Raw genomic sequence first — 25,317 nt, forward strand, 5'->3', positions numbered from 1 at the left:
AGCCAAAATTAAATGATAACTAGACTATTCCAAAATTAGCAGGTTTACTCCAAAATCTTTATGTTTTCCTGAAAAAAAAATGATTCATTAGTGCCTCTAAGCTCACAGTATTATTTTTCTCCCTGCTCCTGCTCCCCTGCTTTTCTACATGGTTGACACTGGTGTATACACACTTGAAGTCAGTAGAAGCAACACTGGACACAGAACAAAGTAACAAGGGAGAAAACCTTTCCCTGAGTACATAAATCATACCAGAAAGAAAACAGAATAGAAGTCAAATATCAAAGAACTGAACTCTGGAAACAGTAATGAAGTATAAACAACTAAAGTTGATAGGAGGAGGAGGTGTGGCTCCACTTGATACGATCCCAGGCTGGACCCAGGTCAAAAGCCCCAGTTCCTCTCTGACAAATAACCAAGAAACAGAAAAAGGAGTCAAATGATAAGAACACCTATCCAGCAAGTACAAGACCTCGAATTCTTACCCTAGGCAGCTTTGAATGGATGAATAAGTGAATGAATGATAAAAACTGCCCAGCAGCAACCTTTTTATCTTTCCTCATTTCAAAATATTCCAATAAACTTCAAATGTAGGTAGGTTAAGATACCCTTTGCTTTCCTATAATTACACAAAAAAACTAATGTATGTTTTATACAATCATATAAAAATATGCATTTGTGGTTCCCAAATAGCTCCCAAAACACCTGGCTGGCATCCTAATTTCAGGATTGGGGCTTGGCAGCTCAGCTTTGCCTCATGATTAAAGACAGTCATAAAAATGAACAAGTGTCTTTAATCTCCCTGGAGGGTGGAGAGAGACATCCATGCCAAAAGAATTCACATTTTTGGATCATTTTGGTTTGCACTAGATAAATGATATCTTTCAAATCTAGAGTACACAGTAGCCTTACTGTTTATTTCCATTTTAGGGGAATTACACCAGTAGAATGAAGTTAGGTAATTGTCCTAAGGCAGTGGAAGAATCTGATTCTTGGCAGAAAGAGCCTCCTCATAATTCCTGGAGAATCTCTGAATACTTCATAATGACCTTAACATTTAAGGCTTAGCCCAGCCTTAACATTTAAAAAATTGTGATTTTTTTTTTCTGCTGAACAGGCAACCCTAAACCAATGAATAACTTGTACATGTAAGTGATCTCTGGAGACACCTGCCCAAGACAGGTGGTTTGATGGCTTTAGAAATTCCCTTCCTTTCCTGTACCACCAAAAGGGATTTCCCTCCCTTCTCTGCATTGGAGAGCATCCTGATCTGCCTTCCTAGCACCTTCTGCTTTTAGCTTGGAAGCTCAGGATGGGAATTTGGTCCTATGTACAGGTGAGGAGACTCAAAAAGAGAGAAAACAGTCCCAGACAGCCCTATCACATCTGCTGTCAATAGGTGGCAAACTCACTTCCCTGGTAGACACCAAACAGACATACAGGTCCCTAGGAAAAGTCTAGAAATTAGCCGGACCTTGACCATCTAGGCCAAATAACCCTAACCTATTCTCTTTCCTCAGAAACAAGGGAAGGGAGAAATGTCTGCTATATTTTTCAATGCAATGGCCCAAGAAAGAGAGAACTTCAGAAGCCATCAGGCCATCTCTATGTATTCAAACACACCAAAAAAAATGTGACCAGGAAAAAATGCTAAGGATGGAAATTTGCTTAAAAGAGAACCATGTATAGCTCTGGGATAGAAGCTCCGAACACTGAGTCTTCCCCTCATGACCTTGTCATCCCTCCCTATCAGCATGTGAGGCACATTGGGAGTGACAAGAAGAGCTTCTCCAGGCAGCAGTGGCAGGTCAGTCGTGCTTTACCTGTATGTGTACAAGAAAACCCCATGTGCACTTCAAGTAATCATCTTGCAAGTTTGTGAGCATGTTAATTGGTGAATAGTAGAAACTGCCTTGACTCAAATCATAAAATAGAAGCTACCCAACGCTTCTTTCATATCAAAAAACAGTTAAAATGATAGATACATTTGACGCCAATTTAATATGATCGTAAAAACCTTTTGAGTAAAAGTCATGAAAATGAATCTAATTTTAGAAAATTCATTTTAAGACTGCTTTCCAAAGTCTACATTTCCAAGTACACAGGAGACAGTCCTTATTCCTGATAATTCTGAAATAAAACTCTAAAAGCTGAAGCTATGCATAATTTATTTTTAGTTTTATATATTCTTTAAGAAATTTACTTAAGGCCATATTTGCTTGAGGTAAAGACAGGGCACTAAGAGGAATAAAGTAGTTTAGCTTTAATTATTAACGAAACACTTGAAAAGAACATTGATTCTTTCAAGATTCTGCAGATAAGATGATCACAAAAGAATACCAGAAGAAATGTAAGAATTATGATTTAAAAATTTATTCTATCAATCACAGAATTAGTTATTCTAGCAGTCCTTTCTCCCAAATATGTGTGTGCATTTTCTTGATCATTAATTTTATTTTTCTTCACAAAACACCAATAATTAGTATATTTATGGTCAGGTCAATTTGTTTAAAAATTACAACTCAGTTGAAGAAAATGTGTTTTGAAATATGAATGGCTTTTTAGAAGTTGAACTGTGGGAATCTGGTTGGATTTATTTTTAATTTACAGGTATTGACCCTGAAACAATTGAGCTAAATTACACCAAGATAAAGATAATCTCTAGGTGGGAAGGAACAAATGCGCAATGAGGGCTCTGAATGTTTCCTGATTTGTCTCTTCAAAGCACAGTCCAAGAGGTGATATGTAGATCACTTTTCCTAATGGTTGATAATGCTGAAATGTGATAATCCAACCACCCCCACGTTTAGGGCAATAGGGCTGAATTCCATGTGTACCTCTCTAATCATAGCTAAGAATCTGATAAATAGAAAATGGATCTTTACCCCCACAGACTTCATTCTCAGAAGCTTTATCGCAAATATGCACACATAACAAAAAATGCTTTGGATTCCACAGCCAAGTGCTCAGATGGCAAGTTCAGAGTTAGGATATAAGTAGAAGAAAAGGAAAAAGTGAGACATATGACCCACTCAACCTGCCTACCACCTCTGACCTCAAGATAAAAGTTCACCATTTTTTTCCACACTCACTAGAAACAATCACAAGGAGAATCTGGACACAACAGGCAACAACACTTCCTAAAGACTGCCCAAGATTTAAGTACCACCCAAAAATACACATAGACCCACTAAAACCTGTCATCACAACAATGGTAGGATTACTCACCATAGGAGGAAATTCCATATGGCTGTCCTGGCTGTGGGTACGTGGCGTAGGCCGTGGCTTGCTGCATTCCTGTGGTAAACTGTGTTTGCCCATATGCAGCCATAGTTTGTGAGGAAGGGGTAGGGAGAATATGTGGGTATGGTCTGCTATTTGTCAGAAATGACAGAAAATAGAAAGCCCATGCATTAGATGGAAACATGCAAGGTAACCAATTAATAACCACATCACAAATTCCAGTTAAAAGAGTGTATCTTCAAAGTAAAACTTTCGAAATTGAATAGACAAAGCATCAAATTGCTTCAGGATCTCAACAAATGATGCTTAAAATAAATGTGCACAAATACATGTAAGCCTTTATAAAATGCACTTTTGTTTAATCGGGATGTAACATGTGGGTACAGACATGACTTAAAATGAGGTACAACTCTACTCAAAAAAGTTATTTATTGACTAAGAGAAAGTACATCTTACTTGGAAGGATAAATCTGCGGTGGAGAGAACTGATGAGCTGCCCTTGGACTGAAGCTGCTGCTTCCGATTGCTGAGAAGAGAAAACAAAGCAAAACAAAAAGACAAGTATTCAGTACTACAAGAAACTGAATAAATATGCGGAGAAGAGTGGTATATTAGGAACTAGATTGGTGACTCACAGAATTGGCCATTTCATATGATTCTACCCAACAGAAAGTTAAACTGAAAAAGCAAATCTATAGGACTGGATCGAGTGGCACTCATTTTCAATGATCTCTTAGAAAATATAGGCATAGCCTTAAATACCTGTCAGCTTGCTGAGATGGTTTTTACAGTGGCAATACTTTAGGAGAACCAGGAGTTCTGGCTCCAGTCTGGAAAGCCAGGCTAAAAGGGGTAGTATGGACCTGAATTGCAGGGTTGGGCACTGTGTACTGTGAAAGGTCATCTGATCTATTGTCTGTGCTCAATGGGAACACACAAACCCCAGCCTGGATTACCAAGAAACGTGGGCTAATCTTCTCTCAGGTGAATGGAAATAGGATAGATCTTCATTTGCCAGCATTGATTTAGCAATGTGTTTTAGTAAAAAAAAAAAAAATGCATTCCTATACTCTCTTAAATTACTCAAGTTGCAGGCTAAGCCTGTTTTTTCTTGTGCTGATCTGTGCTCCTTTGCCTTCTATTTATGTGTTTAACTTCAATGTTCAAGTAAAAAAGCTTTTTATTTTCTTTCAGAACGTTTTTAAGCATTCAAGCAGAACTTAATTTCTTTTCATCAGTTTTACTTGATTCACTGTGTTTCAGAAGGGTATTAAAATCCTATAAACTGCTCATTCACTCTCATTCTGAGTTAGAAAGAAATACCTCTTTTTAACTAGCATAAAGCTTTAAAATGCTAGTTTTCAAATTTGGCTGATACGACAAAATAACTATATAGACTGTCTACAATCTACATTTCCTTTTTTACAAGTGTGTATAAATATACAACAGCATACATATTTATATTTGGGTGTATATATTTATGTGTGGGCATGTGTGTATATATATATATATATATACTTATACATATATATGGTGTGTGTTTCTGTTGGTAATATATGTGTCGTGTGTGTATTATGTAATTTCTCCTTAAACTCCCTGATTTCTACCTGTCTAATATACATATTCTTTGGGTTTAATTAATTAAACATGCAGTATATTTTCTTCTTGTATTAATAATCACTGTGCTCAGAGCTCTGTGGTTTACTTCGTGTATTCTATATTAAAATGTAGACATAAAGTTTTATGCAAAGTGTTATATTTTTTCCAGTTGTTACAGCAGTGAATTTGCACTTCCCACAGTGGACTTTTCTAGCTTGTGTTATAGAGGACAATGGCAGAGTTAGGACTGAATCTTAAAACCCATAATGAATCCTTCCTGAGTAAAGCAAACACAGCAGTCTCACCAAGGAATGACACAGGTATAGATGAACCCTATGCTTGTAAACTGCCAGGCTTCCACCATCTATCAGGCTGTCAGCCTGGCAGAGATGGATGGCAGCTACATTAAAGAGGTGGCTGGGAAGTCACCATACTCTGGGAAGTCACTATACTCTGGAAGATATTCATCACACCTTGGCTGCAGGCACCATTGTGGATGCTGCAGAGGAAAACAGGCAGAGACAAGTTCTGGCCTCCCCACCTGGGATGACTGATGCATAAATAGCTGGAGAAGGACTGTGAGGTGCTAGCATATAGCAGGGAGGGATTAGGAGAGAATACTGGGACTAGGGAAATTACCTTTTGCCCAGACCACCTGCAAATCCCTGGTAACCTAAAACAAGGCAAAAGGCAAAGTGGATTTATCCACTGGCCTGGACAATTGTAATAAAACAAAATAACGTTTGCTAGACACTGGTAGCTTAAAACTGTAATCCTAGCTACTCTGGAGGCTGAGATCTAAGGATTGTGGTTCAAAGTCAGCCCAGGCAGGAAAATCCCATAAAACTCTTATTTCCAATTAACTACCAAAACCTGGAACTAGAGCCATGTATGGCTCAAGTGGCATAATACCAGCCTTGAGTGAAAAACCTAAGGGGCAGTGCCCAGGTCTAGAGTTCAAGCTCCAGTACAACTACCAAATAAATAAATAAATAAATAAATAGACAAATAAACAAATAACTGTTTAAAAGTTAAATATTGGAAACCACCTGATGATAGAAGTCACAGAAATCCTTTCATTCTTTTCTAGGTCCATACCTATATTTTTCAACTTGCATGTCATGGCTCATATGTAGAAAGAAAAAAAAAAACCCTTCTATTTAACAGGTTACACCTAGAAATTTTTACAAAGAAAACAACAGAAGGTGTCAGGATTATTTATCATATGAAGTGAGATATGTTGTATTAAGCTTGGATTTAGAGTACAGTACCTGTGTATGTAAACTACTGAGAATGGAAACTAATCACAGGATCTGAAATCAGAATTGGACACCAGCTCGGATTGAAATCCTAACTCTCCTCTATAGTTTCAGTTAGGTTATTCTAAGACTCTTTATGCCCTCCTACAAAATGATCGTAATGACAATGACTAGCCTTCGAGAACTGCTGTGAAGATCAAACGATACAATTAACATTAGGTGATTAACATTTGTATTTTTAGAATGTTTATAGTAATAAATATAACTGTCTCAAATTCCTACCATCACTGCTCTTAAATTTGCTCTTCCCATCATTTTTTTTTGCTCCTCCCATCATTTTCCCATCATTTGCTTTTCCCATTAAATTTGCTACTTTGTCCAATAAACATCATTACCACTCACTCTCAGAAAAATGCTCGGGGGGTAGGCTTGTCTCCCCGTTTTACATACAAGGAATTCAGGGTTCAAAGAAGTAACACATTTAAGCAAACAAATGGGAAAGTTTGTATTTGAACCCAGATTTTAATCTTCCTATCAAAATATACTATCTGCAATCTTCTGTACTGAATACTAGAAACTTTGTCCTTACCGAACTTCCTCCTTCTATTTCATGACTTATGAAATTCATTCATTCATTCACCTATCCCAAATCTAGAAATTGTCCATTGGTTCATACATTGAGTACATGTTCCATCCTTCTTCTGGGAACTCCAGCTTTGTGCAGGTCCTTATTAGAGATCATCTGGACAACTGCAGTAGTCATGTGACTGCTTTTTCTTTGCTCTATCCAGGGTCAACCACCCACTCATTTCTGCTACCACAGACTACTTTTATTAAGTGAAATGTTTCCACTGCTATTCACAATCTTTTGATTGTTCAAATGACCTTAAGATAAATTCCAGATTAACTGGCAGAGTATACACAGAGATTTGGTATTTTGTGCCCCCATCTCTTTCTTTGCAAGATGCCTGTACATGTCACATCTTCTTATATCTATCTGCCTTGGTTGTTTTTGCACTATACAATTCTGCCTTGTATTGCTTTTCTTCCCTCTGCCTCAGTACTACTTCTCCAGGAAACAAGCATCACCTTCTCTTCACATTAATGTCTTCCTTCCCTGAACTGCCCAGGCATATTTCAGCCATTTATCTCTGCTAACCATGAGATTCAGGGATCAGGGGTTTCCTTTGATTTCTACCATGTGATAGGACTTGGATCCTGATAACTAAGCAAACAATAATATTTGTGTGATAAGACCATGAAATTTAGATCTCTTAGCAATGTAGCTTTTTAAAGGTATAATGGAGTGAAGCAGTTTGATTATTTGAGGTTACTCATGAGCCTATAGAATAAACTTGACCCAGTCTTCAGCACTATAAATTGGAGTAAACAGTATTTCCTATAAAATAAGTGTAAAGAACCTCTGATGTGGTCTTGCTGTTTCATCAACCGAATGCAACCTAAAATTAATAAGCATCCCAAGGTCATAGAATAAATTCTCTCTTTTGAGACTTTTCTGAACTGTATTTTGGGTAGCTTTCAATCAAACATCTACATTGTCTATTTCAAGTAGTCTTTATTTAGTAGCCTAATACATCCATGAAACAATAACTCAGTAATTTAGATTAATTTCAGTTTCCTGGAACAGAATAACATAAAGCAAAGGAAATGCTTCTTCATCAACTATCTCAATAAATTATCATTTTCACCTTCCACATTGGACGTCTTGGGCACATAAGGATAAGCAATAATATCTCCTTATCTGTTGTAGCACATTTTCAATTATTCCCTTTTTTCTTGTCCTTCTAACACATGATGAAACACCCCAGCTCTTGTTGGGGGCATGTTCTCATTCACGCCTCATCTATGTCCACACCCCTCAGACAAGCACCTCTTCTAGACAATGTCCACAGGCCTAGAAGCCTGTTTTGACTCTTCTTTTTCCTTCACACTCATGTACCTGTTCATCATAAATGCTGTCACTTCTCCATTCAAAATATACTCCAAATCTGTCAGTTTCTCACTTCTTATCCATTATTGTCTTCCTGTCCCCACAAAGAGGCATCCAGAAAATGTACCTTTCATGTCTCCACTGCAAGATTGAAGGAATGAGCCCAACCACCATACTCTAGAAAAACCTATCCACACAAGAGTGTCCCATTTCTCTGTCTTCTTTTCCTTTTCTCTAACATAATCCTGCCACATTTAATCTTGCCTCCGTGGCACTTCTAGGAGAATATGAATTAATAGTCATCTATTTTTGAGCCATATAAATATTCCTTCTCTCCTTATCCCCAGTCTTTCCGTGCAATGGAAATTATAACAAGCCACAACCCACAGAACTCCAAGCGACTTTGTTATCCTTAACCAAAAAGTATTTCCTCAGTTTATCAGGATCATTGCTCAGCTAGCCCCTTATCACCAACTTAAATAAGAACTCCAATCAGCATCCATTTGTACTTCCCATGGATTATTTATATGTACCTAGACTCACGATTTACCTGTGTATTATCTGTCCTTGCTATAAAAATGAAAGCTTCAACAGGGTAGGGACTTTTCCCACATTTTTACTGCTAGATTCTCACTGGCAAGAAAATTGCTTGGTGTATAGTATGTGTTCAACAAATGACTTGAATGAATGAATCAGATTCACAAGTTTACCTTTTTGTGTGTGCCAGTCCTTGGGCTTGAACTCAGAGGGGTATTGGCACTGTCCCCTGACTTTCTTGTTCAACATTGGTGCTCTACCCTTTGAGCCACAGCATTATTTCCTGCTTTTGGGTGATCAATTGGAGTAAGAGTCTCACAGACTTTCCTTTCAGGGTTACCTTCCTGGAACCTGGAGCCTCAAATCTGTCTCCTGAGTAGTTAGGCTTACAGGCAGGAGCCAGCAGTGTCTGACTTAAAGTGACCTTTTTATAACCAAATTAAAACTATACCCTATTTGTCATACATTATTTGTTTTCCTCCAGAAGCATGCTCATTTATATTTTTCTTTTTCAAATACCCCCAGATGGAGAGATGTAAAAGGCAATAAGAGAATATCCATCTCCATAGGTCTCTGTGCTTCCTATACCTTCATCCAACTCACCAGGCCTTTTCAATTCTTTCCTCTCATGAAGAGATTCAATTTGTGGAAAACAGATTCTTTCTATATTCAGCCATTTCATCTTTATTATCTTACTACCTTCATCTGGCCCCTTTCCTAAGACCCTTTGCTTCTCCTGCATATCTTTTCGAGCTAAAGGGTACACACCATCTCAGATTCCAGATATCACAAAACTCCCAGAAAACACCTTCATTGCTATTTCTCTGGCTTTCTGTTTTCCTGTGCTTTCATGAGGACACTTCCATGAAGGATCCACCTCCTGGATAAAAACTTGGATATATCTAAAACTTCAGTGACTGGTTATATCTTCTGATGAGTCCTAACTCAATCCTGGATTGTATATATAATACTTTTCTCATTCAGTCTAGATCTTTAGCTCTGACTTCCAACGTCAACTACCAGATTCAGCGACATATTCTGACCCTAATGCCTCTCCATGACTCAATCCACAAGGATACTGGCCAACTCATTCATTAACTTAGTAAGTTAACTTATTCATTAACTTATTGAGTCCCCCTTCAGTGGACTCAATGCCATTACAGCCATTGGCACTACAAGTGTGAATATGAGTATTCTTACAGGGCATAGAAGGAAGACAAACACACACACACACACACACACACACACACACACACACACACATACTTCAAAAGTAGTGAGATAAAGGCTGAGGAAAAGGCTTGCAGAGAACTGTACAAGTTTTGGAATAAAGGAATATCTTTTTTCTACAATATTTTCATTCTCTAGCAACATATGAAAATACAAGACTCTTGACACTTTTATTACCTTTCAAAGTTATGGGGCATTATTTTCTCTTCCTAGCCTATATACATGGATCATGATTTTAAACTATTTTAAAGGAGTCCTTAATTTCTCACCTTTACTTTCTTTCATACCTTGTCTAGCATGTTCTTTACTCTGGATGGCTGGATGTCTTTTTATCTAGGTTGCTAAGCCCTTGTAGAGAAAGAGAATTCACCATAAAAGACCCTATGTTTAATCTCTTCAACTTTGTTTGGACCTTTGTTTCTCCTGTCAAACATCTTCCATATTTCTAAGCAGCTTCAGGCTTTGTCATGCTCCATAGCATTTATTTCAATCTCCACCTACCATTTAGGCTCACAAGCTTATCACCACTTTCATTCTGAATCAGTTCAGAGGAAAATGTAGAAGCACCACTCTTTCATCAATCTAGGAAAGCAAAACCAGTAGTAATGACCCCAGGTCACATACCCTGTGGCTATTGTCATCTCTCATGGAATGTCCAGTTGTCTCACTCCCTAAATCTACATGTGTTTTTCCCCTGCTTTATTACTTCATTTCTTTAGTTATTTATTGTGCTATGGTGTGTGTATGTGTGGGGGGGGGGGTGAGAAGAGAGAAAGAGGGAGGGGGAGGGAGAGAGATATCTGGAGCTTGAAGGAGGGGCGTGGGAGTGTCCCAGGGCTTGAACTCAAGGCCTGGGACACCCTTGAGCCAGAGCTTCACTATAAGTTTTGGTTAACTGAAGATAAGAATCCTGAGGTGGTGGTTTGTGTGGTTTGGGGATGAGAGAGTATAAAATAGGAGAAAAATGTGGGAGCAGGTAACAATGTTCAAGAAGAAATGTACTCATCACTGTAATTACTATGTAACTGTAACCCTCCTGTACATCACCTTGACAATAGAATTAAAGAAAAAAAGTCCCACGAACTTTCCTGCTGAGGTTGACTTCAAACTCTGACCCCTTAGCTCTCAGTCATCTAAGTAGCTAGGATTATAGGTGTGAGCTACCCAATTCCTGGCCCTCCTCCTTTTAAAAAATGGAGTGTAAGCATTTACTCTAAGAGAACTTTCATGATCAGCTCACCCCAGCCTGGTCTTAAGGATGACATTATCAAACTATCGTATATCCACCAAATTAGGTCTCAAACTGGGACAGTTATCGTATTATTCATGAATTCATAATATCACCAAGCACACATCCTGAGGTAAGTTCTAGTAACATTTTATAAAAGAACAAATGGATATACTGTGGCTTGCTATCTTCTTACTGCCTTGATCTTATTATCATATCAAAATTTGCATTTGCATTTCATTATACTCCAAAATATAATCCCTTTTACTTGTAAATCAACTGAGAGCTAGATTATCGGTCATAGGTTTATGAAGATATGGTACTTCTGGCTGAAAGGTACAAACACAGAAAATATATGAAAAAGATTAATCTTTTAAGAGTTATCTTGGGCCAGGAGTTTAGCCTAGTGGTAGAGTGCTTGCCTAGCATGCACAAAGACCCGGGTTCGATTCCTCAGCACCACATACATTGAAAAAAGCTGGAAGTGGTGCTGAGGCTCAAGAGGTAGAGTGCTAAGCCTTGAGAAAGTCCAAGGACAGTGCTCAGGCCCTGAGGCCAGGCCCAGGACTGGCAAAAAAAAGAGTTATCTCTACTGGAAGTAATATTTTAGTGAAAGAGTCCAATCTGGGTAACTCACAATAATGCAAAACCTCTTTCTCACAGCAAGTTAATTACATCAACAGTTTCTTATCATTATGACAGAGGAAAAACTTGGATATTTTGTTTGCTAGGGTTAGATTTTTATTAATATGAAAAATTAAACAAAGGACTTAAAACTTCTGTTTACATGAGACATACTAGCGAAGATGGGCTTGTAAATCTGTTTAGAGTGCACTGGGAGCAAAATAGTGCTTATCCAAATTTGCTGTATTAGGAAAAATAATTTTCACAATAAAAGAAAAGAGCACATAAATATAATTTAGTAGATGAAAGAACAAGCCAGGCACTGGTGGTTCACATCGATAATTCTAGCTACTCAGGTGGTTGAGATTTGAGGATCCTCAGAAGAAAAGTCTGTGAGACTCTCAGCTCCAATTAAGCAGCAGACAGCTGGACTGGAAATACCGCTCAAGTTTAGAGAAATACCTAGCAACAGTGCAAGATCCTGACTTGAAGTTCTAGTAGAGGCACAGCAAAGTTCTTTTACCTCCTTCATTGGATAGCAACTCTTTTTTTTTTTTCCCCTTTAATTGTCAATCATGGGGCTTGAACTCTGGGACTGAGCATTGTTCCTGAGCTCTTCAGGTAAGCTACTGCCCTTCCCCTAGAGCTACAGTGCCACTTCCAGTTTCCTGGTGATCAATTGGAGATAAGAGGAGTCTTACAGAGGTTAGTGCTCAGGCTGGCTTTGAACTGCAGTCCTCGGATCTCAGCCTCCTGAGTAGCCAGGATTACAGGCATGAGCCGCCAGCATTGGAAGACAGCAATTTTCTTGTCATTGTTGTTGGTTGTGGGGCTTGAACTAATAGCCTTTACACTGTCCCTGAGTTCTTTTACTCAAGGCTAGAACTTTATCACTTGGAACAGTTCCACTTTCAGCTTTCTGGTAGTTAACTGGAGATAAGAGTCTCATGGACGGACTTGCCTTCCTGGGAAGGCTTTGAACTGTGACCCTCATATCTCAGCCTCCTGAGTAGATAGGCTTATAAATGTGAGCCACCAGTGCCCATTAGCTCATCATATTGAACGTGTTGTACATATACATATACATGTAGCCATGTACTCATGTATACTCTATCATGCAACTGTGTACACACATTCATATATAAAGAAATTAGGCAAAATATTTAGCACTAATATGAATATCTAATTTAATATCTCTTACCTGAACCTGAGAAATTGTCTAAAGACCCATCTGCTGTGGTTGAAGCAATTTCACTGCTGCTCATTGGCTCTGTCTTAACTACAAAATAAACATACATCATATACATAATTAATAGTTGTTTGTGAAGCTATGGTGGGAATATATAACATTCAGAATAGTGACAAGAAATTACTTTTAAAATGATCTCTTCCTATTTGCCATCAAACATTAGTATTCTTAATAGAAGCTAAAGAAAAAAATCCATTTTTTTCTAATAAGAAAATCTACTACTATAAGTTATCCTCCAGAGGCAGCAGTTTGAAATTAATTATATTCATTGTTACCATATTGTTTACAAAGTTGTTTATTAATGAATTGCATCTCTAATAATGTGATGTGTTATTTCCTAGTGTTTGTAGAAAAATCTATTATTAGTCTAACACTCAAAAGAGCAGAACAAAATAATTTGAAGTGAGGAATAAATGGAGTTTCTTAATATTAGCAAATTTCCACAATGCTCCCGAGTAGGGGTATGCACATGTACACACCACACACGTGCACACATATACACACACACACACATACACACATACAAACACACCCATTCCTCCCATACCCTCAAGTTATCCAGCATAGTTTAGAGAGAGTTGGTAATTTAATAGATATTGTAGTCAAGCCATACCTGATTGCTAGCTCATCAGATGTACATATCATATATACGATTTGGGAATTGAGAAATAACTTTTTGAGTTATGGAACTAACTTTCTGAGTTATAGAATTAACTTTTTGAGTTATGAGGCTATGGAGCTCTTCAAAGCAATCTACTTCCTTGAGAGGGTGACAGAATTACTCTACTGTACCAAACAGATCAACCATGGTACATTAGAACATTTGCCTTTTTCTGTCTCCTTCACTTCAGATTTTATTTTTTAATGAAGAGCTAGCACTACTATTCTCCCTAGCAACTTCAAATGAAGTGCCATCATTGGAATTTGCTTAGCTCACTTTGTGAAAGTTACTTATTCCCTACTGCCAGATTTTTGTAACAAGTGCAGTATTATTTCAAAGTCAACTAAAAAAAATATTTCCATAATGAATTCCCCAACAAGAGAACATTCCAGTGGGTTGCCTCCAGTAAGTGAGTAAAGATGACAGAAACAAGCATGGCTCTTTTCACAGCACCACCAATCTGAGAACCACCAGAAGACAGATGCATATAATTCATGAATCCCAATGTATTCTTCCAATGCATAATAAGTTTTTAAAAGAAGCATTTTAAATAGGTGCATTGGATAGCCACTTTCAAAAAAATTACTTAGAAGGTTTCTAAATGAGCTTGGAGAGGAAATAGTGAGGCTAACAGAAATCAGCTTGCCTGCTTGCAGGTAGAACACACAAGAGTGAAACTTTTCTGGCAGTTGTTAGGTTAGAAGTCTAGTTGATGTTGATCAGTTCTGACATAAACCTGTATCTCCCTTCTCACTCCAGCTACTTAATCTCTGCTCTTCAAAATCTAATTACATCGATCGCTTAATATTAAGTGAGGTAAGCCAGACCCAGAGAAACATAGGTTGCATGGTTTTCTGCATTTGTGGTAGCTAGAAAGTGCTTAGAAATCTACACTGGGCGGGAAGCAAGTGGTTACAAATGAATTTACCAAAGTGACTCTATGGAGAGTGTAAATCACCTAGTAAAATAAGTGCTAGTACTTGTAAGAGGGAAGGATGGATGCAAAAAGGAGAGGAGTAAAAAAATAAAGAGGTGAAGGGAGGAGAATGCAGGCAATAATCCATTGTAAAAGACAAAAGGTTGGTATGATCTGAAGAGAAACCAGAATGTAAGAACTCTTTGTATATACCATAGAATTGAAAGACACAAAGGTAGAGGTGGGTCAAAACAGGGTGAAGATATTGAAATTATGACACTTCACGATGCATTATACATATAAATTGCTTTGTTAAATGCCAATAAAGGAAAAGGGTCGGTGAAGAAGGGTGGGTGGTACTTTTGGAAAAGGTGACATTGTGCAAGATGTACTGTATTCATGAACTTGGTTAAATGGCAACTCCTTTGTACAACTACTTAAGGATCCTAAAAATATGTTTTAAATCCTACTTATGCAATCATAGCTTTAGGGGAGCTTAGTGCACTTTCTGTTTCCTTCTCAGTTATGTCACACCAAACTAATGTTAAAAAGAACTTTTATACCCTAGATTCCTCTCTCCCTCTCTCCCTCTCTCCCTCTCTCCCTCTCTCCCTTTCTCCCCCCCCCTCTCTCTCTCCCCCCCCAACCTCTCTCATCAGTTGTGAGGTTTGAACTCAGGACCTCAACGCTGTCCCTGAGCTCTTTTGCTCAAGGATAACATCAAAGTGCTAGTGCTTTAGCACTTTGAGCCATAGCACCACTTCCAGTTTTCTGGTGGTTAATTGGAGATAAGAGTCTCATGGGGACTTTTCTGCCTCAGATGGCTTCAAACCATGATCCTCAGATCCCAGCCTCGTGAGTAGCTATGATTACAGGCAGAAGCCACTAGCACCAGGCTACAGATACTAGAGTTAAGCCTTTTAGACAGCTCTCCAGGTAGGTCTCAAAATTAGCTCATGAAATCCTTACTCAGGCACTGTATTTGTAATTCACATGTAAAAATGGAAAATGGGACAGGGGGGGGGGGGCGGGGTGTTCCAGTATGGCTGAGTAGGCAACATCCCAAAGTTAGAAAGACAATAGAAAAAAATAGGTGTGTTTTTAACTCCCAGGCTAACGACCCCAGCTTAAAGAAATGGCAATAAGTGGCATTTTCCAGTATTCAGACCAGCAGTCAATATTTAGAGCTAGAGCAAGGCAACGAGGGCGCCATGCCACACTGACGGTGGATCGGTACATAGAAAACCCCTACCAGTCCCAACTAACTGGGAAACTCATCACAGCCAGTCCACTGAACTTGAAGAAAGACCTCAAGTAGAAATTCTTACTCAGGGAGAAATGTAGAAGGAATTTTTCTACTGCACAGAGTATAGCTATTTGCCAAATCTAAGGTTTGTGATACTTCACTCTTGACTATATAGTTACTTATGAAAGCTTATCTACAACACAGCCCTTCTATTCCTGGTCCCTAAAATTGACATCTCTTAATCAAATGCAACTTTCATTCCCAAGAAGCACACATCTAAGTATACTTGAAACCCATTAAATCTAGGCAAAAAGAATACAAAGGAAGGGAAGATGATACTTCTCTATTAGGTCCTAAGTTCAGGGCCATTTGTCATTGTTCACATCCACCCATCTCTACACTAAGGAATAAAGATTCCCAATGAATCCAATTTTTAACAAGGCTCTCTGTCAAAGGGAAGAGGATGTCCATAAAGTCACTACCAGGACAGTCGTGATCATATCAGGTAGTGTAATTGAATACATCTATCACCAGGGACTTGATGCTAAAAAAGACTAGAGAGTTATTGTAATGTAAAATAGTTTCTGAACTGAAGCCAAAGAAAGAACAGTTATTACCTCTGGCTTTATTGTGGCCAAGTATATACCTACAGGAGGATTAAAAGACAAGAATTATCTTTAGCCACCAAAATGTTCCCCATTCCTTCCCACATGTGAGAGCACATTTATCAACAGGCTGACATAACAGGGTGCCTCTCTAAGGCCCTGACTTTAAGAACAGTTTAATAAACAAAACTCAGATTTTTATGTCATAGGTATTTAAGGAGCTGTAACGTTTGAGAACAATTAGCCATCTAAGACACCTGTCTGAAAAATGAAATATAGCTGATCTGTTATCCTCTAGCTATAAGATTACATCTACCATAGTTCTTTCAGTCACATGACTCTGGCCCACTAGAAAATAGTTATATTTTCTCTTTCTCTCTTTCTTTTCTGTTATTTGTGAGGCTGAAAAACAAGGCCAAGGCGCTATTCCTAAGCTCTTTTGCTTAAAACTCTATCACTTTGAGCGATTCAGCCACTTGTGTTGTTTGGTTTTGGAGATAAGAGCCTTCAGGGACTTTTCTGGCTGGACTAGCTTTGAACTACAATCCTTAAATCTCAGCCTCCTGAATAGCTAGGATTATAGGCACAAGCCACAGGGCATCTAGCCTTTTTTGCTTTTTCAACCATTTCAAGTTTCCAATCTTCCTTCTGATTCCCAAAGACCTTACAAAAACTTCACAAGTTCTACTTGGTCCCTTCACCAAAATTTTAAATGAGGGTCAACAGCTCATTGAAGCTGTGGAGAACACTCATGATACCACGAGACAAGCAGTCAGTACATTTTATTATATTTCTCTCTACAGATTACCAGAGCAGTTAAAACAAATTCACCACAAAAGGAATAGCTCTGCTCGCTGGACTGAGAGCCAGCCTGTACTTAGAATGCTTTATATAAATGGCAATGGCCTCAAGGTCACCCAGTCCTCCTCAGCCAGTATCTAATCCTTTCAGCTTTCTCCAAGCATAGTAGTATAGTTTGCCTTTGCTTGGAATAAATTCAGTCTTTTTTCCAACTTTGTTCCCTGCTCACTGTAATGCTCAGGATCTTCAGGTACTCAGTTGAACATACATTTCTCTATTACGCATGATTCTGTCTTGTCTTCTGCCTCAATGAGATCTTCAATTCAGTTTGGCTTTCTAAATGGTGCAGTTACACCACTGCCTACAATGGCATTACCTACAAAACAAAATGAAACTGAACGCTACCATTGATTCATTCTTCAATTCTGACAATCATGCTCTTAATGCTCATCGTAACATCTTGTCTTTCCAAGTCCTTATCCATTCTCAGACTATGGCCCTACTTTCTGCCCCTGACTGTTATGGATAGGCCTTACTCTATCTGCTGTTTAAAGTCATTTCCCTAAGCATCTGTCCTTCAAACTGTATTCTCATATATTCACCCTTAAGATGCTTTCTAGGATGTTTGACTATGGTAGAGTAGGTAACAATTTGCCTACTGAGTGAGTCTCTCACTTGAATCTTCCTTCTACTTAGAAACACAGATAATCCTCCCCTTGTCTTACATCCTTAAGTGAAGTGCTTGGGATTGAGCCCGAGACCTCAAGCATGCTAGGCCAGTACTCTACCACTGATTTGTGCTCTCAATCCCACACATAATTTGTAATGTGTTCTCTTAAGTGTGATACCCTTCCATCTGGCTTCTGTGTCATCAAGTTTCTTGGACATTTGCCTTCAAATTTCTCTCTGATACCATGAACTTGCCCCTTTTCTCTTCATGACCCCCCATTGCTTTTTTGACTCATCTGTTGTATCAGCCCTTTAAAATTTTTGGTTTTTTTTTTTTTACTAATAATCTTTTCCCATTCTAGTCTTTTCTCAATTTTGATTTTCTTAAATTCTTCTAAAGAGTAAACCTTTCTCCCTCAGTTTTTCATGGTTCATTAATTCAACACAATAGTTCCTCCTCTTCCACATATATCTGTATTTACTTTATTTTTTCCCCTTTGCCTACTTTATGGACCCATAATTCTACCACCTCCATGTCAATTGAATTCTTCTTTTTTTTTAATGATCATCATTTTTTATTGTAATTAGTAAAAGGGTTACATGATATTTGCCAGATAGAAGGTGCATTAATTCACGTACATTGATACCCTTTCACATGTCTTGGTACCCGTTTCCCTCCCCCCCCATGAATTCTTTTTTAATAATAATTTATCTTTGTCGTAGCTTTAAAGTAAATAACCTTTTTCCATAGAATGCTAAATCTTCATTGGTATGGACCTTTTTTATGGAGACCAATCTTAACATCTCAAGGTGCAACCCTTTGCAATATCCTTGCCTGTAAAGGGTTAAACCCAACCTTCCTAAACATTAATCCCTCTGAAGGGACTTCTTTTTTGTTCTTTCTTTTTTATCCTTTCTTCCTCCTTCCCTTCCTTCCTTCCTTCCTTCCTTCCTTCCTTCCTTCCTTCCTTCCTTCCTGCCTGCCTGCCTGCCTGCCTGCCTGCCTGCCTGCCTGCCTGCCTGCCTGCCTGCCTGCCTGCGTGCCTCCTTGCCTGCCTGCCTGCCTGCCTGCCTGCCTGCCTTCCTTTTTTGTTTGTTTTGTTTAATGGTATCAGTCAGGTAGACTGAAAAGTGTCTTTTATCTCAGTCTCTTCTGCCTTCTCTTTCCTCAGACCCTACTGGAAGTGCTTGTTTAGACTTCAAATGTCCCCCACAGGACTCTGTAGAAAAGACTTGATTCTCAGAGCTGTTTGAGATGTTGTAAGATCTCATAAAGGGGGTACTCATGGAGTTGTTGGGGTTTTGCCTTCAAGGAAGACTGTGAAACCTGGCCTCTTTCTTTCCTTTTCTTCCATGTCTCAGCCTTAAGATAAGTCTGTTTGCTTTGCCACATGTTCCAGTGACAATGTTCTGCTTCAGCAGGCTAACCAAGCATGGTCCAACACCTCAAAGGCATATGTCAAAATAAACTTGGTTTTCTTCATAAGTTCATTGTCTCCAGTGTTGATTACAGTGAGAGAAAGATGACTAATACATCAAATCTATAACTTCTACCAAATTCATATTCATGTCATTTTTATAAAATTTCATGGACACTTATTACAGTAAACTGCATGTCCCTAAATACACATTTAAGATAAACTGCCCTGATAAGATGTTACTGCATCCTTCAGTCTAGGATTCTTCAATCCTTCAATGCCTTACTCTCTGACATTACATATTACAAAAAAATTTACACGACTGCATCATACACATCAAATTTAAACCTAAAACACCATATTTTGTTCAATCATTCCTGATGTATTTTCAGATGTATTTTTGTTTTTCTTGAACTTTGAAGCTTCTGTGTCTCCTTTTAAATGCAAATACTTTTCTACTTTATTTTCTTTTTTATTTTTCTTTTTTAATTTTTTTTAATTTTTTATTTCAATGTATAATCTCTTAGTTGTATCTCTTTTAACGTTCAATAGATTTTTATGGTAGAATCTTTACCTTTTATGCTATTATATTTCTTTAGAATTAAGCACAATACCTGGCTCATGGTCAGAACTCTACATTTATTGAAAGGATAGATAAACTTAAAAGTGTACAATTGACTTAAAAAGCAGATTACAATTGACTTCACGCCATTAGGTATATTCTACTGGCAATTAAAAACACCGCTCAAATATAAGATGACTTCTATTCCTCTCAAATGACTACTGAGAACTTATACAGAGGTTCTTTATAAGGTATCACTTACAGGATGATACATGAAAATTAGCTAGCTTATTTTGAACAAAGTTCTATTTGGAGAAGGCATATTAGCATAAAATAATATCAACCACTGGAACTTTTGAATGTTTAGAGAGAACCCTGACTGATTTAGTAAAAACAAAGGTAAATGACTTATTGCAGATTTAATAATAATTCATATGGATGTTACCAACCAAAAGAAATATTGGACAATGCTTTGTAAAAATTCATTTAAAAATGCCTTTTCTAAAGAAACTCAGTACATAAAGTGGCTTCTATAGAACACAATAGAAAAGTACAGTGATTCAGTGTCAGGATGTGAGTTCAATGACAGTCTCTCATAAATCTAAGGAGCTTCTATATTAAACAATACGGCAAAAATTGAAATGTTTCATGTTTTAAAAAATTGCCAAATGATTTCAAACAGAAAGAAGAGAATGACTAATATTTTATATGAGATAGGAAATGAAAATAATCTTTACAAATTTACACATTTATATGCCACATGACTTAAAAAAATGTTATTGAATTACCCTCAATAGTCACTTAGCCATTTCTTCATTGAAAAATGTAAATATGTGTAGACTCGGTTTTTTAGTCTCATTTAAAAAATAAGATATCTCTTTAGGTTTGAATTGGCTCTATAGCCTGACAAAGAATTAATATTCCTCCAAGCAATAAAGTTATCTTTGTCATTAAAAAAGAGAAGAAAACATATTAGCTTTTCAAAATAGCACAGTGCGCAGTCTTATGAAAACCACATGAACAAAAGCTGACTAAACTTGAATCATGGTGCTTGAAAAACAAAATATCTTCCACAGGCTTGTGTACTGGAGCCTTAGTTATCAGTTGAGGGAGGGGCTTTTAGGAAGTGAATGGATCCTGAGAGTTGTGAACTAATCAATGGATAGATTGCTTGATGGCTTCATAATATTATAGTTTTATTAAGTATAAAGCAGGAGGTAGGAATACCTGGAAAAAATACATCACTGGGGACACAAAAAAACCACTGACCATGCACTTAAATCTCTGAAACTGAACCTGAACAAATTCTTTTCCCTTTTTCTTTCTTTTATTTTTTTGTTGTTTATTTGTTGGTTGGTGGGTTGGTGCCAATCCTAGGGCTTGAACTCTAAGTTCTTTTGTTCAAGACTTAACACTCTACTGCTTGAGACATAGTTTTACTTTTGGTTTTCCTGGTATTATAGTGGAGATGAGTCTCATAGACTTTTTTTGTGTAGGCTAGCTTTGAACCATAAAATGATTCTCAGAGCTCAGACTCCTGAGTAGCTAGGATTACAGGTGTGAGATACTGTCACCAGACAAATGCTTCCTCTTTTAAATTGCTTACATTCAGTGTTTTTATCATGGCAATAAAAGGTTAATTAACACAAATGGCCAGCGAGGAATGTTAGTCACTTTCAAAATCTGGTATTAGTAGGAAATCTTTTTATAGTAGATTTAACTAAACAGTGCCTTAGGTAAGGGTCTATGCTAGTAGTACTCTGTTTTGTAAATGGAATAATAATTGGTAAACACCGACTGTTACTTTGAAAGGGCTTTTGCAAGTCTGCTTCCTTTTTCTGTAATTCTCATTCTTGTCACACCAGCCCAGTTTCTTCATATGTAAAATCTGGACATATCATACAAGTCTCCATACTGGAGCTCATCTCTCTCCCAGTCCAATCTGTCCTTGCAGTTGATGCCAGCTTAATACTTAAAACATTTCATCATATCAATCTCTTGCTCAAAATAGTCAATGGCTTCTCTACTGGCTCTAGGATGAAGTCCAAATTCCTCAGCCTAGTATTTAGAGTGCTCCACAGTCTGGCTCCAGCAGACTCCTCCAAGCTTATCTACTATCAATTCCTTCTTTACCTAATCTAATTTCCAGTTTCGCAAACTATCCTACCTTTGTTCATACTGTTTCTTCATTTAAAATGCATTCCACATCTCAATCTTTTCAGATTCTACCCATTTCCCAACACTCAGCTCAGATTCCATGTCCTCCTTGAAGCCTGGCCAGAACATAGCAAGCTGAAGAGCTCTTTCTTCTGAATTCTGAGAGCATTTTTGTTTAGATCACTAGCTTCTAACCTTGTAGAGAATGAAATCCCCTTTCCAACACCAAAGTATTTCAGAACTCAAGTGATAACCTAGTTTTATTCTGTGGATGAGGAAAGTACATGACACAATCCCATTGAGAAACTACAGATAAAAGGTTGTTTTTGATTAAATAGAACATATCCATATTTGAAAAAGTTACACACACACAGACACACACACACACACACACACACACACACACACACACACACACACACTTGGCTTTTTAATTTTCCCATCAAACTGACAAAGATTTTTGGACAAAACATTTGTTGACATTTGGTACTAGTTGTCCAAGACCCAGTATTATTTTAAGCGAGAGACTAATAAAAGTCCTAGTCTTCATAGGTTGTTTGGAATAATATTGCTTTTTAGTTTTTGTCAAAGATTCAGAGGTTTACTTCCTCCAGCCAGGCTGTGAGCTTCATAAGGCAGAACTAATACACATTTTTCTTTGTTTGTCTTTAAGAATCTAGCAGAATTCTTTCTGCATAGTGAAAGGCAAGTAAATGTTTGCTTCTCTTTTCTCTCAATAATCTATTATAAAATTTTATCAAACATGGAAGAGTTATATAATGAACATCCATGAAATAACACCTGTTTTCAACAATGAACAGTTTATACTACTTACTTTGCTGTGTCTACACTTCAAAAAATATCTTGTGTTTCAGGAATTTCTGCAAAATCAGTTGCAGAGATAAAATATTTCCCTGAAATATTTCAACTAGAGTTCATGTTTGTTTATGGATCTTTTTTCCTTTAAGCTCAATTTATATAAATTGGAATGTACCTATTTTAAATGTGCCACTTGATGACTTCCAACAGACACATGGATTCCAAAACACAAATATTTTTAGCTTGTAACAATCATGGAAACATGAAGCAACAGAGACGAGATCCCTATTTCAATAATTTAACAATACAGCATTTTTTTCACTCCCTGCATGAGTATTATTTATATAACCTTTCAATGGATGGTAGTAACTTAAAAAGCAGTTAAACTTACTGAGCATCTCTATAACTTGGGCATTGTGCTACGCATTGTCTAAGCAAGCAGTAGCTTATATGTTCCTCACTGGCTCTATCATGTATTTGTTATGATTGTGTGTCTTCAAAGATGAAACTACAACTTCAAGATGTTAAATAGCCAACCCACATCCCATAGCTACTGTCAAATTTTTTTAATTAATTTCTTTTTTCTCAACTCACTGAAGAGTCTGAAGCCTTCTGATTATGGCTATTAATCATCCTTAATCACTTGTTCTGATACAGACCTAGACAATCAGTGAATGACACCACAGGATTGCCTGGGCATACCAGGCTACTGAGTAAAACTGGATCACTGTATGTTGCAAATTAGCAGATGGTAAAATAAACCAGTGGGAAGAGATTGGAAGCAGATGAGCTGGCTAGGACTCAGAACCTCAATCATATCAATATGGAAAAACAGTTGATTTGCCTAAAATGTAATCAATCTATCAAATGATCACTAATTTTTCCCCATCCTTCATCAACTCAGGGGAACACCAAAACAGAAATCCCACTCATACTAAGTAAAACCTAAGTAAGTACTTACTGAGTACCTGCAAAGGCTGTTTGGCAATGTGAAGGATCCAGAATAAGAGATAACATCCTTTCATCATGTAGCGACACTATAGCAGTCCCCAAAGATGTATTTCTTTTTTTTTAAAGTATAACATCTGTTATCATTTAATAATCAATTCTATTTGCTAAGCATGTGGTAGAGACCAGCAACTAATCTATCTTAGATAAACTAATCATAATAAGAATAAAGTCCTTATTTTACAATGAAGTAAGCATAGGCTCAGAGGTAATTAGGTTATAATAAGCAGTGGTCACTAAGTACTTTCAGGGAATGAGGCTCTATAGCTAACTCTGTGAATGCTCCTACCTAACACAAGTAGGTATAGTATCATCTTCATTTCACAGATTGGGATTTTGAGGAAAGGCACAGGAGCGTGACATTAGCTAACTGGTGAGTGGCACAGCCCAGTGTCTAGTAAACCCAGCCTATCTTCTGATCCCTCAGATTTCTATCTCCAAAGGATAAAGTCCTGTTAAAGTCCAACTTAGCTGGCCTTCTGCATAATGACTACATCAAGTTTAGTTGTACAGCAAAGCTCATGAGTTCCCTGTCCTGTGATATTACTTTCCCTGAATCTAAGTATCACTTGATTTGTGCAAAACAGATATTAATTTGTAATTAAGTACATGGTTCAGGTAAAATATCCTTCTTATTTCTTATCTAGGGTTTCTCTCAATCCCGACCATGCCTTTGATATTGTTTCAAAATGCTTTGTATGTTTCTAAAAATACAAGCCCAATATCATCACCCACTTCTTCTTTTTTTTTTTTTTTGCCAGTCCTGGGCTTAAGCTCAGGGCCTGAGCACTGTCCTTGGATTTTTCTCAAGGTTAGAACTCTACCACTTGAGCCTCAGCACCACTTCTGGCTTTTTCTAAGTATGTGGTGCCAAGGAATCGAACCCGGGTCTTTGTGCATGCTAGGCAAGCACTCTACCACTAGGCCAAACTCCCAGCCCGATCACCCACTTCTTTACAAACCTTCAGACCCAAATTCTGAACTGAATCCAAATTCCTGAGTTTGTCAGCTTGGACCTGAATTCTGTGCTTTGGCTGGTTGTCTTGGCCCCATCTCTGGTACTTGATGTGTAGTGTTCATGCTGCACACACAGAGACACACAGAGAGACACACAGAGAGACACACACATACATACACACACATTGAGGTATCATGCACATTCTGTACTGTGCTCTTTCTCTTACTGCACCCAGGATGTGATATTACTCTTTCAATTGTCCCTGCCTTAAAAATACTTATCTTCAATTATCATTCCCTTCCTATTTTGCAAAGATACTGAAGTACTAAGATTGCTTAGTAACTACCTAGATTGCTTTCAGCACTGCTGAAATACTTAGTCACACAGGTGCCGTTTCTAGTTGTCAAGCAGTAAGTTAATAGGGGTCAAATGCAAGTCAAATTCAAAGCCAGCAGTGCTGGTGTCAGTGGAGAGTTGCTGGATAGAGAGCCTATGAAATTGATTAGGGACAGACTCAATTAATTGGTCTGTGAAATGATCAATTTCAAAATTAAAAAGAATACATACTTTCTTTGAT

General features: G+C 37.7%; 1 protein-coding gene across 1 annotated transcript in view; it reads right to left on the reverse strand.

The window, feature by feature from the left end:
* Eya1 (EYA transcriptional coactivator and phosphatase 1) overlaps positions 1-25,317 on the reverse strand; it is a 137,073-nt gene that overhangs the window by 100,587 nt on the left and 11,169 nt on the right. The window contains exons 3-5 of the mRNA XM_090338944.1: positions 12,873-12,950; positions 3,700-3,769; positions 3,229-3,374 (exon numbers count right to left, since the gene is read on the reverse strand). Coding sequence (XP_090195070.1) covers positions 3,229-3,374; positions 3,700-3,769; positions 12,873-12,950 — 294 coding nt within the window. The remainder of the gene's footprint in view (positions 1-3,228; positions 3,375-3,699; positions 3,770-12,872; positions 12,951-25,317) is intronic.

The sequence above is a fragment of the Megascapheus bottae genome, chromosome 9 (assembly GCF_031878675.1).
Source record: "Megascapheus bottae isolate mThoBot1 chromosome 9, mThoBot2.hap1, whole genome shotgun sequence".
Lineage (NCBI taxonomy): Eukaryota > Metazoa > Chordata > Mammalia > Rodentia > Geomyidae > Megascapheus > Megascapheus bottae.